Consider the following 13,392-nt stretch of genomic DNA (forward strand, 5'->3'; position numbering starts at 1 on the left):
CCATGCAACGAATGGCAGAAAGAACGCACGGAAAGAAGTATCAACCATGGAAGATAGGAGATAAGGTCTGGCTGTCTGCAGCTAATCTCATGACCACTCTCCCATCCAGGAAACTTGCGCCCAAACGGCACGGACCATTCTCTATAACCGCAGTCCTATCGCCCATCACGTTCACCCTGAAGCTTCCTGAACAGTGGAAGGTTCACCCCACGTTCCATGCTTCCGAACTATCCTCCTATCAAGAGACAGAGATCCACGGACCGAACTACGAAGAACCACCTCCAGATATGGTCAACCAATCGGAGGAATACGAAGTCGAAGCCGTCCTAAGTCATAAGGGCACGGGTAAACGAAGACGCTATCTCGTATCTTGGAAAGGATACTCTTCTGGAAGCAACAAATGGATTCCAGCGGAGAACATGGAGAACGCCGGGGACCTACTTTCCGCCTATAAGAAGAGGCATAAGTTGAACTAAATCGACCAGTCCCCACTGTTAAAACAAGCATGTCTTCTCAAACCACCTCCCCTACCGAATCCAGCGTCTCCTCTATTAGCCTCTGCGAATCCCCCTTCGCTGACAACGTTGTCAGCATTGAAGACGACGTCATCGTCGAGACCACCATCCTTTCCGTTGCCCACGCCCTCGAGATCGAAACCTATCTCAACAACCAGCCAGCAGTGCCAGCCGGAGTCGCCGCCACTTATATCCATATCATCAGAGCCACCCAACGCCTCGAGGAAGAGTTTGCCCAGATTGAGAATGACGCCCTCAGACTCTCCTGCAACCACGTCCAGAGGCGCATTCGCTCGCTTACGCTTCAGCTATTCCCTCTTGGTTTTAGCACTATCTGCAGGGAAATTATACAGACTGTTGCTGATCGAAACTCCTTCCAAGTCGGCCGCCCGTTGCCTCCTATTACTCATAACCCCCCCGCTGTTCTACCTGATCCAACTTCGATTGGAGGGAACGCTACACCGATACCTATCCCAGCGCCCAACGAGGTCTATAGAAGAAACCTCCGTGGCGGAGCCACCGTTCACGGCGTAACCAAGAAAAAATCATCCAAAGGAAAGAAGCGCGAGGTCATTGACCTCACCAAAGAACCCTCCACTATCCCGTCCTCCAGCATCGTTATCAGAACCCCCTCATTGAAACAAGTAGTCGGCACTATCGCTGACGCCAACTTCATTTGCCGACTCTGCAAGAAGCTTGGTCACAAGCACAAGAACTGCCCCCTATACTATTGCCGCGTTTGCGGCGACACGAAACCCGGGCACTTCTCCATCTATTGCCCCTTCGCCACCACCAAAATACCATTCCCGTTGGTTTATACCGACGAAGGCTTCTACGACGCGTTAGCCGCGTGGGAAGCGGAGAAAGATAAGAAGGAAGAGGAGGATCTTGAGCGTGCCAACAGGGAGTATTTGGTACAGCCAGAGGAATTAGAATTCCACAATGCCGACGCTGACCCCATCTACTACGCAAACCAGGACAACTAGCGACGTCGATGCCGGTGCCATCGACCATAACACGGGGGTAATGTTACGGTACATTCATTCTCTTCGTTTCTCCTTTACTACCGGTCAATGGTACATGGACACGGCCCTTAACGAGCGACCAATTACTTTTCAGACTCTTACTCACATCATCGTCAAGCTAGCTTTCCGTGCTAGTAACCATCACTATGTCTAGACCTTCCCTTATCAAAGCGGGCTGTCCGCACCATGGTTACTATCTCTTATCTCTTATCTCTTATCTCTTACCAAGCGGGCTGTCCGCCTTCTATCTTGATACGCATCTACAAGCTCCGCTTGAACTCTCGCTATATAGACACATAGCGTACCACATGTAGTTCTTCACTTTAATCTACTGGGTTTTACCTGGAACAAGTCCTTTAGCAAGGTCTCCAACCTTGCTATCTAAGAACCACCATTCTAAGGAAGTCGCCGATACTTGCCTTAGCCAGAAACCTCTGACCTCTCACTCGAGAGAAGAACCACGTCTGTCTCGCCGAAACTCAGTCCACTCGGACTAAGACAGCTCGACATACCCCAGTCGTAACAATATACTTTTGCCTATTGGCTGCACTTCTGACTTGCTTCCGCTTGCTGAGAACACAATTAGAATTACTTACATAGCACCATGTATCTTTTGATTTTGATCAACTCTCCACCACCATCTTACATATTGTGGGGCTCAAAGTCTAAAATATGCTATAACTGCTATTTGACACTGAGTGCTCGAAAGCACCTAAGCGCAGAATGTCGCACTGTTGTCTAAATACTTCTGCTTTATCTCAGAACTTCCTTGGGTCATTAGAATCAAACTGGAAAGTTTGATGTGTAATCTGCTCTTTTTCTTCAATCAAGTCGAGATCTTTGGAGAGAATTAAATTGTTCTTGTACTTATCATTCCGAGTTTGCATCAAGACTTTGGTCATACATTGAACTTTTGTGCCTTGAGGGTTCACTTTTGAATGAGTTCATTGGAAGTGCATCTCACTGGTCTTAGCCAAGCAGTCGATACAACAGAATCTAAATCTGTCTGTGTGGGTTCAAAACCTACCAAATATTTAATAGCCAAGTGATTGTCAGAGTCAAAATCTGTTTCTCTTGGACTGTGCAGGTTTAAAACCTGCCAAGGATAATTTTCATTTTCTATAAAAATGTGCCTTGATATATTCTCATGGTTGGTTTGCTTAAAAGCCCATCAGAGTTGTGTTTGGCCAAGTGGTTGTCATCACAGAGTCAAAATCTGTTTCCACTGGAACGTAACAGGTTTGAAACCTATTGAATGTTGCATTTTTTTCTATTAGAACATGTCTTGAATATCTGCTCATAGACAGCATCCCAGACGCTGATCTTCATTGGTCTTAGTCAAAATCTGTTTCTCTTGGACTTTGTGGGTTTGAAACCTGCCAATGATGACATTTTTATTCCATGAAATCACACCTTGACATTTTCTCATGAATGATATAAGTTTCTTTTTTCCTGTCAGAACACGCCTCGACATGGACTCATGTGTACTTTCCTGAGAGCACTATCTCACTGGTGGTGTGATTTCATAAAATAAAAATGTTATCATTGGCAGGTTTCAAACCTGCACTGTCCAAGAGAAACAGATTTTGACTCTGATGTTCACTTGCAATTTTATCTTTAGTAGGTTTTGAACCCACGCAGACAGATTTAGATTCTGTCGTATCAACTGCTTGGCTAAGACCAGTTAGATGCACTCCCAATGAGCCCATTCAGAAGCAAATCCTCAAGGTACATTAAACTCTAACATCCCCCTTGAGTCCAATCATATGTGATCCTTCCATTGTCAGTCCTCACTCATGACACAGCTGTTAATCCCAAGACATCACAAACATCATCGGCCCACCATGGTGGTCTGTCATCAGCACTTTTTCAGAGCAATTGCTAGATAAACAGGTCTTGAAGTCAAGAGCCCCAGAAGAATTCTGATGTCTTTTGTAATAAGAGTAGAATAAAAGAATCAATCATGGAGACCTTGCTATTGAAAGAACTGCCTTGAGGATTCACTATACCTGTTTTTGGCAACCCAAAACCCACTAATCCACTAACCCAAAACACATTGGACTTGTAATTATACCTTCAGACATTTTTTACTGTGCTCAGATCATTGACCGCATATTATATCACTAACATTAGAACTTCTTTTAAACAGCTAACTCCTCAAGTCAAACACACTTGTCTTGCAAGTATAGCAGACTAGGCTGTGCAAGACCACACCACATATATTTGGCTGAGTACTTACTTTGTGTAGTGCCCAGCCATTGTTGTATTGTTACAGTGCATAAGCTGAAGCCAAGCCCTTTGGATCCACCTCCTGTTACAGTAACATGGCATGAGTCCCCTGCCACCAGCCAGCCCTTTGCCACCACACGGCTATAGACGATACCAGGGTATCACCAGCCCTATGATGATAGATGATGATAGAAGATAAGCGGCAACTGCCGGCTTAGATAAGCGGTGTAGCACTCAGATCGGTGTTGGGCTCGTATCCTGCCAAACACATAGGTATTCCACATACACATTTACCTTCCGAGAGTTCCGTGCGTTCGTCCGAGTCGTCTGAAGGTCATCCGTCCATTTCCAAGGCCTGTATACAGTTCTGATCCTCCGTACCATGTCCCGTCCATGTCCGTTTGACTTCGCTGGTGTGTTTTCCACTTGGTTATCTGTTATTGATTATGTCTAGGGGCACATATGTTGTCGGCCTGTCGGTTATACGCATAACAAACATGCCTTGCGCCTTATTACATGCATATCTCTGTAGCGGCTCGCCTTGAGTCTTATTACATTTTGGATGCCTTATCTCGCCACTGGTTTCGCCTACGCAGTTTCCAGACTTTCACGCTGTAGGATATAATCTGCCTTGCTAGCTACTCGCACTTCACTTCACTTTCCCTGCTACGAGTCATAGTTAGTAGAGTCACTTTCGGATAGTTGCACCTTGCGCAATCGATCTTTGTTCATTTGGAACGATTGTTTGGCCTGACTGCTGCCATTTCGCTACTCGCTGTCTCTAAGTTCTTTTTGATAGACTTTGCGTAGTTTTACTTTGCAAGTCTTATACTTCGATACACCCGCCGTACTTCTCTCGGAACACTCGCTGTTCATCGGAAGCTCTTCGGATGCTTCGTGCAACCTCGGACCTTCATTTCTTGATGTCGGACCACTTTTGGACCACTTCGGATGCACCCTTGGAATATTGAGCGTGCTCTTGGTAACTTTCCCTTCTCTCATCCTCGATCTTAACAAGATATTCCTTGCATTATATCAAGGAGTATTTCTATAGGCAGTCTCCTTGGGACGAGCATAACACTCGCACATTGAGTTCTGAAGGTAACACTTTGTAGAGCCCACACAGAATCAACTCTTTACAGCGGTCTGGACCGCATATGACGACACATGACAACATAGGTCTAGAAGACCTATTTATGTTATCAAGATAGAAGGCAAGCCTCGTGGATGCTATCTTTGACTCATGTAGATAAGCAGATTAGAACCCAGCTTCAAGCTGAGCTTAGACACAATAGAGTAGCCTTATATAAAGTCGCAGATTAAAGTAGATGTTCCTTACTTTAATCCTACTTGGTTTTCCCTGAACTCCTTGTCCTGCTAAAGCTACCTGCTCGACATCGACTCATACCTTTGGAGACGCCTCTCTCTGTCTGTAAACCTTGCTATTATCTCGGCGTAACCCCTTGTTCCTACATGAGCTACGTTTGAGTACACAACCTTTGCTTGTCTGTAAAGGCCGACAACTCTCAGCACTCGGTACCACTGTCATGGTTGTCGCTGTTAGAACTATCCAAGTCGCACACGACCTTGTGTCATAACAAAGGATTAAAGTCTTATTCGCACGTCACCCATCTGTGACGCCAGATAAACTGATCATACCTATCTTCAATGCTACCGAAAATCTGTAGAAGAACCCCCGAAACGTACTGGCTTGACCAGTCGCAAGAATATAAGAACCGCTGTCACAGTAGAAAACTTCCTGCACGGAACACTACGAAGATCCGAAGATAACCATCTCCAATATGGCAACTTCCCGAAACACCATGGCCGCCTCCCACCTTATGGGAAAGGAAACTCATATCTACCTTAATGAGAAAAGATGCTTTGTATGCCACATCATTGGCCACAAAGCTGCGGACTGCCCACAATGGCCCAGAACCCCGCGGAGAAAGATGATCGAAGAAGAACTCCGGTTGAACTCTATCAAAGAGCCCAGAGCAAGGAAAGAACTACGGGTGAACACCACCCTGATAACCAGAACAAGAAACACTCCCATCGCAACATCTATGATAGTCGACTCAGGGGCATGTAAGTCTTTTATAAACAAAGACTTCGTCATGCAGCACAGAATCTTGTCGCACCAGCTAGAGAAGCCATTAACGCTCTCTAATGCTGATGGATCCAGCTTTGGAAAGAAGCCGATAGAGAGGTATAGCACTCTCTCCTTCCAAATTAACGAACAGGTATGCACTGAACGGTTCTACCTCGCCGAGCTTACTCCAAAAGATAAGCTCCTGCTTGGACAACCATGGCTTATCAGCCACAACCCCACCATCAATTGGACAAATGGCACAGTGACTCTGAAGAGCACTGTAGACTCCCGAAAGAAGGAAAAAGAGATAGACTCTGACAGAAAGAAGAATGGCAAGACACCTCTCTTTCAGAAAGAAGAAAAGAAGGGCGCCCAGAAGAAAAGGAAACAGTCTGTTTCCCTGAACACTCCTTGCGCCTTCTCTAGAAGGCTCGCCTCTATAAGCTTGGCACCAACAACACTGATCGTACCGGTTCCTGAAGAACCGCAGAACAGAAACTAGCCATCCATGAAACTCCCAACTCCCACTCCACGATCAACGACGATCGAAAGAAAAGACTCGCTGCCTCGTATCGACCTCGCAGCACGACGATTCGAACAGAAAAGACCGGCCACTGATCCGGAAATAACTCAGAAGAAGGTCTCTAGACCCACCATGATAACAGATTACATCATCCCTGAAAGCTATGAAAAGAAGATTGGACAGGCTTTTCAGCTGTTGGAAAAGAAGATCGTACTGGCTATTCAGCCAATGAAAGAAGAAACCCCCGCACCCGCACAATATGAATTCTTGGTGGAGCCCGCGCAAGTCCTCGGAAAAGGACATGCAATTATGACAGAAGAACCGCCTATCGCAGAGGCACCCAGACTGGCCCCTGAACCAGAGAAAACTCAGACGAACCCTAGATTCAAATTTTCCGGAGAACCAATATCCGTTCTCAGAAAGGGAAGAGCCATGTCAACAGCAGAACCACCTGAAGCCAAGAAACTCAGGTTTTACAAAAGTCTGGCTGATGATACCGACGCAGCTGATGAAAACCTCGTCCTGAATTCCCTTAACCTCTCTCAACCTTCCGCGGAGTCTCCCACAGATAATCTCGATGCAATGACGCAATACCAGGAATCCACACAGTCATCAGACTCAGACTTCGACATGTTCCTAGAACATGTTCGCCTTATAAACGAGGCTCACCACCTGAAGAACCTGAAGGAAAATGATCCGGAAGAATTTGCTTGCCTTATGAAGGAAGAAGAAGAAACTGGACCCAGTTTTATCCAGTTTACTGATATGGAATCTGATGATGAAGAACAAAGCAATGGAGCAATGACACCCACACCTGCTTCTGAACCACGGGCACTTAACGTGCTTAACCCTGCTTCCAATCCCGTTGAAAGAATATGGTTGGATTCAGAAGGACCATCAATGCACTTCTGGCGCATGGTCGATACTGAAGGAAACAACATTGAGGACGAAGGCCCAGATGACGGCCTAGACTTTTAATGAATGAAGATTAGTCATGGTAGACTAAACGGCTTATTGAGGGGGTAAAATCCCTGATTTATTCTCATCGCATGATACCCCCACCCATGATACCATTTCCCAACTACTTCTCTACAACCCTCGATGACCTACTTCATACCTAGCTCCACAAAGAGGGTAAACTATGGATGGTCCGAAATGACCTAAAACTAAGAACCTCCAGCACGAGGCTAAACTGCACGATCATCCTAGAAAGATGTAAAACTACGATTGTCTGAGATGACGTAAAACTAGGAGAAAGGACGAACCCTGGAAAACTCATGCAAGCTTCGGGCACCCCTATCCACGATCCTTCGACAATCTATGAAGATTATATTCAACAAAAGATTAAGAAGAACCCTCCTCACAAGACGAACCCCTCAGAAACTCCTGCAAGCCCACGGATCTCTTATCCATGATCCTCTGGAATGAGGCTAAACTATCACGAGACGAACTCCTTGGAAACTCCTGCAAGCCCTCGGAACCCTCTAGAATGAACTTCGACTCTGATCAACAAAAGATCGAAGACTGTACCATCATGGCAATGATTACCACCCTCTGATGATGATAAATGAACCTTGATTCCTGATAAAGCAAAGGATAAAGGAAGATCGTACCTATCACGGCACTTTCCCTCTGATAGTGAAGGAACCACACCTCGTGTCCCGATAATGAGAAGATCTCTGCCTCATGGCAAGACAAGATAACAATAGAAGAATCAACAAAAGATAAGTCAAGAAATAAAGCGGAGCTTGGAACGATCTGGAAAACTATATAACGTCTATCCCAAGAACATCTTCCCCAGAACCTCCCAACATCATGACGACCTCTACTGAAGAAGAAACTATCAACATTGCACTGAAGGACTCCGACTACAGCCACATCCTCAGAACGATAGAGAACAATGCATTCAGCGAAATCGCTATTCTCACCCCCATGTACTCCCAAGTGATCGACGACATCCTTGGTGAGCAAGACGCCAGACTCAGTGCAGGGACATCCCTTGCTGTCTGCATTATTCGTACCATGAAGCTGCTAGAAGACGTAGCCAATTGTGATGACCTCGATGAAGGCACAAAGAAACTTGCCGTGCTTCATCTACAGAAAAGGATTCACGTACTTGCGCTTCACCTCCTTCCTCTTGACTTCCCTGACATTGTGAACCAAGCTGTCAGAACAGTTGAGGCAAGGCCTCCTGATGAAGAAAGATCCAGACCGGCGCGCATGCTGAAATGAAAGGCAGCCACCATAAATTGTACCCGTACCACGCTCTGCAAGTGTTGTGGAGGATACGGACACACTTTTAGAAAGTGTCCAGATTATGTTTGTTGCATCTGCGATGAACTTGGACCTGACCATCTGTCAGTCCACTGCCCTCTACTCAATGGACGCATCATGCTCCAAGAGTTTAGAGATGAAGATAAGTTTTTCGAAGCTCTCTTAGACTGGGAGCACAACCATAAAGCGCTCGCAGACCTCACGCTTAGACATCCAGCACTGCCCTCACCAGAAACTCCCTCTGTACCAGCCGTCTCCACGTCTACAATACCTGTACCACCCATGACGATGGAAGCTGAAGCTAAGAACAAAGGATAATCAAAGTTGGTGACTTTGACGGTAGTAATGGGGTAATGTTACAGTAACATGGCATGAGTCCCCTGCCACCAGCCAGCCCTTGTTATGCTGACCGTCGGTTGGCGTGTGCGAACTTGGATAGGTCTTCTCAATGACGGCTCGAGTGAGCCCACCGAGGTTGAGGGTGTTCGGCGACTTGACGGAACGTCAAGGGTTCCTCCGGTGATCTCGGTAAGATGGCGCTCGTTGAGATACAGGGCTAGCGGATACGGCTAAGGCACGGGGAGCGACTTAGAAGTGCGGTCTAGACAACTAAGTTGGGAGACTTAGTTGAACAAGTTTCTGGGTTGGACCAAGTAGATTAAAGTAAAGTCTAAGTACAATAATCTGTCTACTTATATGTGCTACATGTAAGTGTTCAAGCTCAGTCTGTAATCAATAGTATATCTAGGATCCATGATAACGAGACATGAGGGTCAGATAAGGTACATGAGGCTTAACCTCTGATCAAGCATGCAGCACGACTGTGCATAAGTACATGAGGCGCCAAGGGCGCTCCGGATCTTCATGAAGCGGCATGAGGTATACATGCGCTGATCTAGGGTGACCATGAGGCGTACAGCCTCCATGGATCAGGTACAAGGCCGTCTAGGCCAGGGGCGGTGTCACAGCGGTCCAGACCGCTGTCTTTCTGAGTGCGGGCGGCACACCGCCGCATTGAGAGTCTAGCAGAGCGGGGGCTGGTGTAGGTGTTACAGGTGACTGTAACAGCCCTCTGCCACCGCACGGCTATAGACGATACCAGGGTCTCACCAGCCCTATGACGATAGATGATGATAGAAGATAAGCAGCAACTGCCAGCTTAGATAAGCGGTCTGGACCGCATATGATGACACATGACGACATAGGTCTAGAAGACCTATTTATGTTATCAAGATAGAAGGCAAGCCTCGTGGACACTATCTCTGACTCATGTAGATAAGCAGATTAGAACCCAGCTTCAAGCTGAGCACATAATGCAGTGACATATCTCCCTACTTATAGGACAGCCCATGTTGACAATGCTCCCTAAGACTCAGGCCAACCCACCATGGGCCCACATATGGGATTGTACCCCAGTATAGCAGGTGGGCCAGAGGCTAGAAATAACTGAGGCTCAAGGGTGGGCCCACTGTATATACATTATGGAATACAAAAATATATAGGATATTGGTATTATGATGCATAGGCTATGTCTGGTAGGTGCTACTTGATGGTGAGGGGTGGGCCCATATACACTCGCCAACAGTTTTGCATATTTCGGGATCACCGCAGGGGGCAGCTGTGGCACTGCTGAACATAATGCTCCAGGGTAATTGTCACCGGGGGTGATTGCCTCATGCTTCCATAGAATACCTCACTATGCATGCATGCCAGTGACATAGTATAAGGCCTGTGGCACTACCGAACATAATACCGCAGGGTATGGATTGTCACCGGCGGCAGCTGACCCATGCATGAATATGTGGCGAGGAATCACCTGGTGAGGTATGTTAAATGGTGTTAAACAGCTGCTACTCTGCTTTGGCCACAGACACCTTTTCGTTGTTGAATACCGGCTCTGCAAATTTACAAATATAAAGTTGCCGGCAACACCGTGCACTAATTGCGGCGGTGCTTGCGCCGTGACCTTGTCGAACACCAGCTCAGCAAACCTGCGGTGCATGCATCTACAGGATGACCACTGGTCCCCTTCACATTTCGCCGATTTCATTACATATGGGGAATTAGGTCAAGACAATGCGCAGTATGCATGCCTCCTTATGTCGATCCTCATGTTATCAATGTTGTTAGTCAATATGGCAGTCACTCTTCGTGTATTTTATGTAACCGGTGTGCCGCCAGACTTATGTAACCGGTTTGCTGCCAGACATATATAATTACAATGCCTAGTACGTTATATGGAAGCCATGATTCATATTCCTCCTGACTGGGCCTTGGCCACAACCCATATTGCTAGTGAATATGTCTCTCGCCAGTTCCTTGCACTGATCGGCGGATGGCCCAATGCTATTCCCCCACTCGAACTAGATTTTGTCATGCTTGTGGCATGCTCAAAACTGGCTAGTACCCTCGCCGATGCCTATCGGAACCCTGGTATGACTCTTTCGGCGGCGCCTTATGTGATCTTAAATCCCATCAATATGAGTTACTATCAACTTAGATGTAGCCAGGTATGCAGATGTTCTGCAGATGATGGAAAAAGGCATCAACCCTGCTCGCAAGGACAGCCTTCTTTCCCGGTATCCACCTGACAGCCAGATCCATCTTGATCGGCCGACAGTTGTGTGTGACAAGTTCAGTATCATCGTCCTCTGGTATCTTCCGGGCGCAATTGATCTGGTGATACAAGTAAGCTGTCCGTAATTGCCAAATCTTTATATTGACTGTGTTAGAATGACATGGCGGCGGCTACTGCAATAATGTCAGTTCCACTGGCTAGAAGTGTGACAAGCGGCGCCGCCACGAATAATCAATGGAGGACCCATTCTTCAAACTTTTATCCAAGTCAATGTGGCGGTACTCTGGGTTGTATCAATCTGTCCCCAGCATGGTTTTTGCAAGGTCACCCAGTGAGTCACACCTCATAATTAGCGGCATCCATTTTCACTCTCATAGGCACCAAAATTTCATCCGCATGTCTCAGCGACTCTTAAACTGTTTGACGGACAGTCTTTCTGTCAGGCAATGCAGAGACCGGCGGCGCTCATCGCCGCTGCATTGAGAGTCATGCACCCTAACCTCTATTGGTCATCATTGGCAACGAAGATAGCCTTGGGTCTCTGGGCAGCTGACAAGAAATTGGACAAAATGGGAGATCGTCTCAGAGAGTGGGCATCCGTATTCACCGCACTCGCTATCGTATGCAACCGGCGTTTGCTGATGCACCGTGATCCGCTGTCACGTCCCCAATGGTTTGACGTCATGACCACCTTCGGCAATTATGGAGTAGCAAGGATGAAGATGCCAAATTTAGGCATTGAAAGTGTCTACCCGGCAGGTTCTATGATCGCCGGATCAGGATGAATTATTAGACATGGATTGGATATGGCAGACGGCGACCGAACAGCCTGGGTCTGGTACATGAGGGATGATGTTCACGAGTTTGCGGATATCCCACAAGCGGACTATTTTAAGTACTGGTCACTAGTCACCGATGTTCAATAGAAATAGCGGTTGTATTTAAATCTGTACACCAGGCTGACTATATGGGTAGAGCCGGTCAGTGCAGGCACCGCCGAAATAAATGCACATGTGTCGCTGGGAGAGGACTAATATTATATGAGTCATCCTGTAGACGCCTGCACCGCAGGTTTGCCGAGCCGGTGATCACCGAAAGGAAGGTCTCGGCGCAAGCACCACCGCAATGAGTGCACATGGTGTGGCCGGTCACCCTGCATCATCCGCCACCGATAAACATCTACCCTGCAGACAACAGTTGAGCCCAACTATATATTTGCAGAGCCAATATTCAAAAAGAAAAGACGTCTGCAGAAGCCAAAGCAGAGTAGCAGCTGTTTTATCAAGCATGGTATTGTACAATCAAAGGGAGGCGGAAATTACAAGTATTAACTACATTTTTTCGCCGGACTCAGCCTCTGCCCGGTCAACTTCATGTAACAAGGATTCCACTGTGGGAAGAACCCGTTCATGCACCTGTGCAAGGTGATGCAGGCTAATTAGATCTTTGAAGATCCTAGTTAGCCGGTCTCTGCTTTCACAGAATGCCATGAGCATCACCCTATTGCTCTCCAAGACTTCATCAGGCTTGGGATCCTGGACATCATCCCCTGGACCCAAGGCGCCGCCGACCATCATCTGTGCCAGATGATCAACTAACTGACATGTTAGCATGCGCCGTGCTGTCTCAAGTATTAAAATACTTACATTCTTCTCCTCCAAGGTGATTCAGAATATCAATTGCCACACGTTCGGCATCACCAACCAAAGATTTCAGTGTGGGCCATTCCAGATGCCTGCCAGTGAGGGGCAATGCACGAGGCATGGATGGTCCTGGTGCCACATCTGCGATAGCAGGCGGCGAGGAGGCAACAGGAGGGGCAGGTTGCGGTACCCTAATGAGCTCTGGTTGCCACTCCCCAATCGGGGAGGGAGGCTCACATCCAAACTGGAATGCTGTAAAGGATGGTCAATACTGACTAGGCGGAGATTATGTCACTTACATCTATTGTTGATGTCATAACCTACATGCCTTGAGGTATCTGGTGTCTGCCTGGTCCGGCACCAGTTCAGAGCTTGTTGCCGGTGGGGTGGCATGAGGGAGATTGAAGCCAAAGTTGAATGGCTGGGAAGATGTGGTCGGCAGGCGGCGTAAGATTGAAGCCCAGGTTAAACGGCTTGGGGGCTGGCTGCTGTGTGGGCTGAGGCAGGCTATGC

At 47.2% G+C, this 13,392-nt stretch overlaps 2 protein-coding genes across 2 annotated transcripts; both read left to right on the forward strand.

The window, feature by feature from the left end:
- Positions 1–8,199: 8,199 nt before the first annotated feature.
- Positions 8,200–8,616, forward strand: F5147DRAFT_658829 (uncharacterized protein; the record flags this gene model as incomplete). The annotated part of the gene is made up of 1 exon (XM_041434503.1): positions 8,200–8,616. One exon carries the CDS (start codon positions 8,200–8,202, stop codon positions 8,614–8,616), a length of 417 nt encoding a protein of 138 aa, XP_041285357.1.
- Positions 8,617–10,904: 2,288 nt separating this feature from the next.
- On the forward strand, positions 10,905–12,021 carry F5147DRAFT_781159 (uncharacterized protein; the record flags this gene model as incomplete). The annotated part of the gene is made up of 4 exons (XM_041442584.1): positions 10,905–11,091; positions 11,159–11,346; positions 11,391–11,567; positions 11,614–12,021. 4 exons carry the CDS (start codon positions 10,905–10,907, stop codon positions 12,019–12,021), a joined length of 960 nt encoding a protein of 319 aa, XP_041285358.1.
- Positions 12,022–13,392: the final 1,371 nt, after the last annotated feature.

Source organism: Suillus discolor, assembly GCF_016758755.1.
Source record: "Suillus discolor strain FC423 chromosome Unknown F5147scaffold_127, whole genome shotgun sequence".
Taxonomy (NCBI): domain Eukaryota; kingdom Fungi; phylum Basidiomycota; class Agaricomycetes; order Boletales; family Suillaceae; genus Suillus; species Suillus discolor.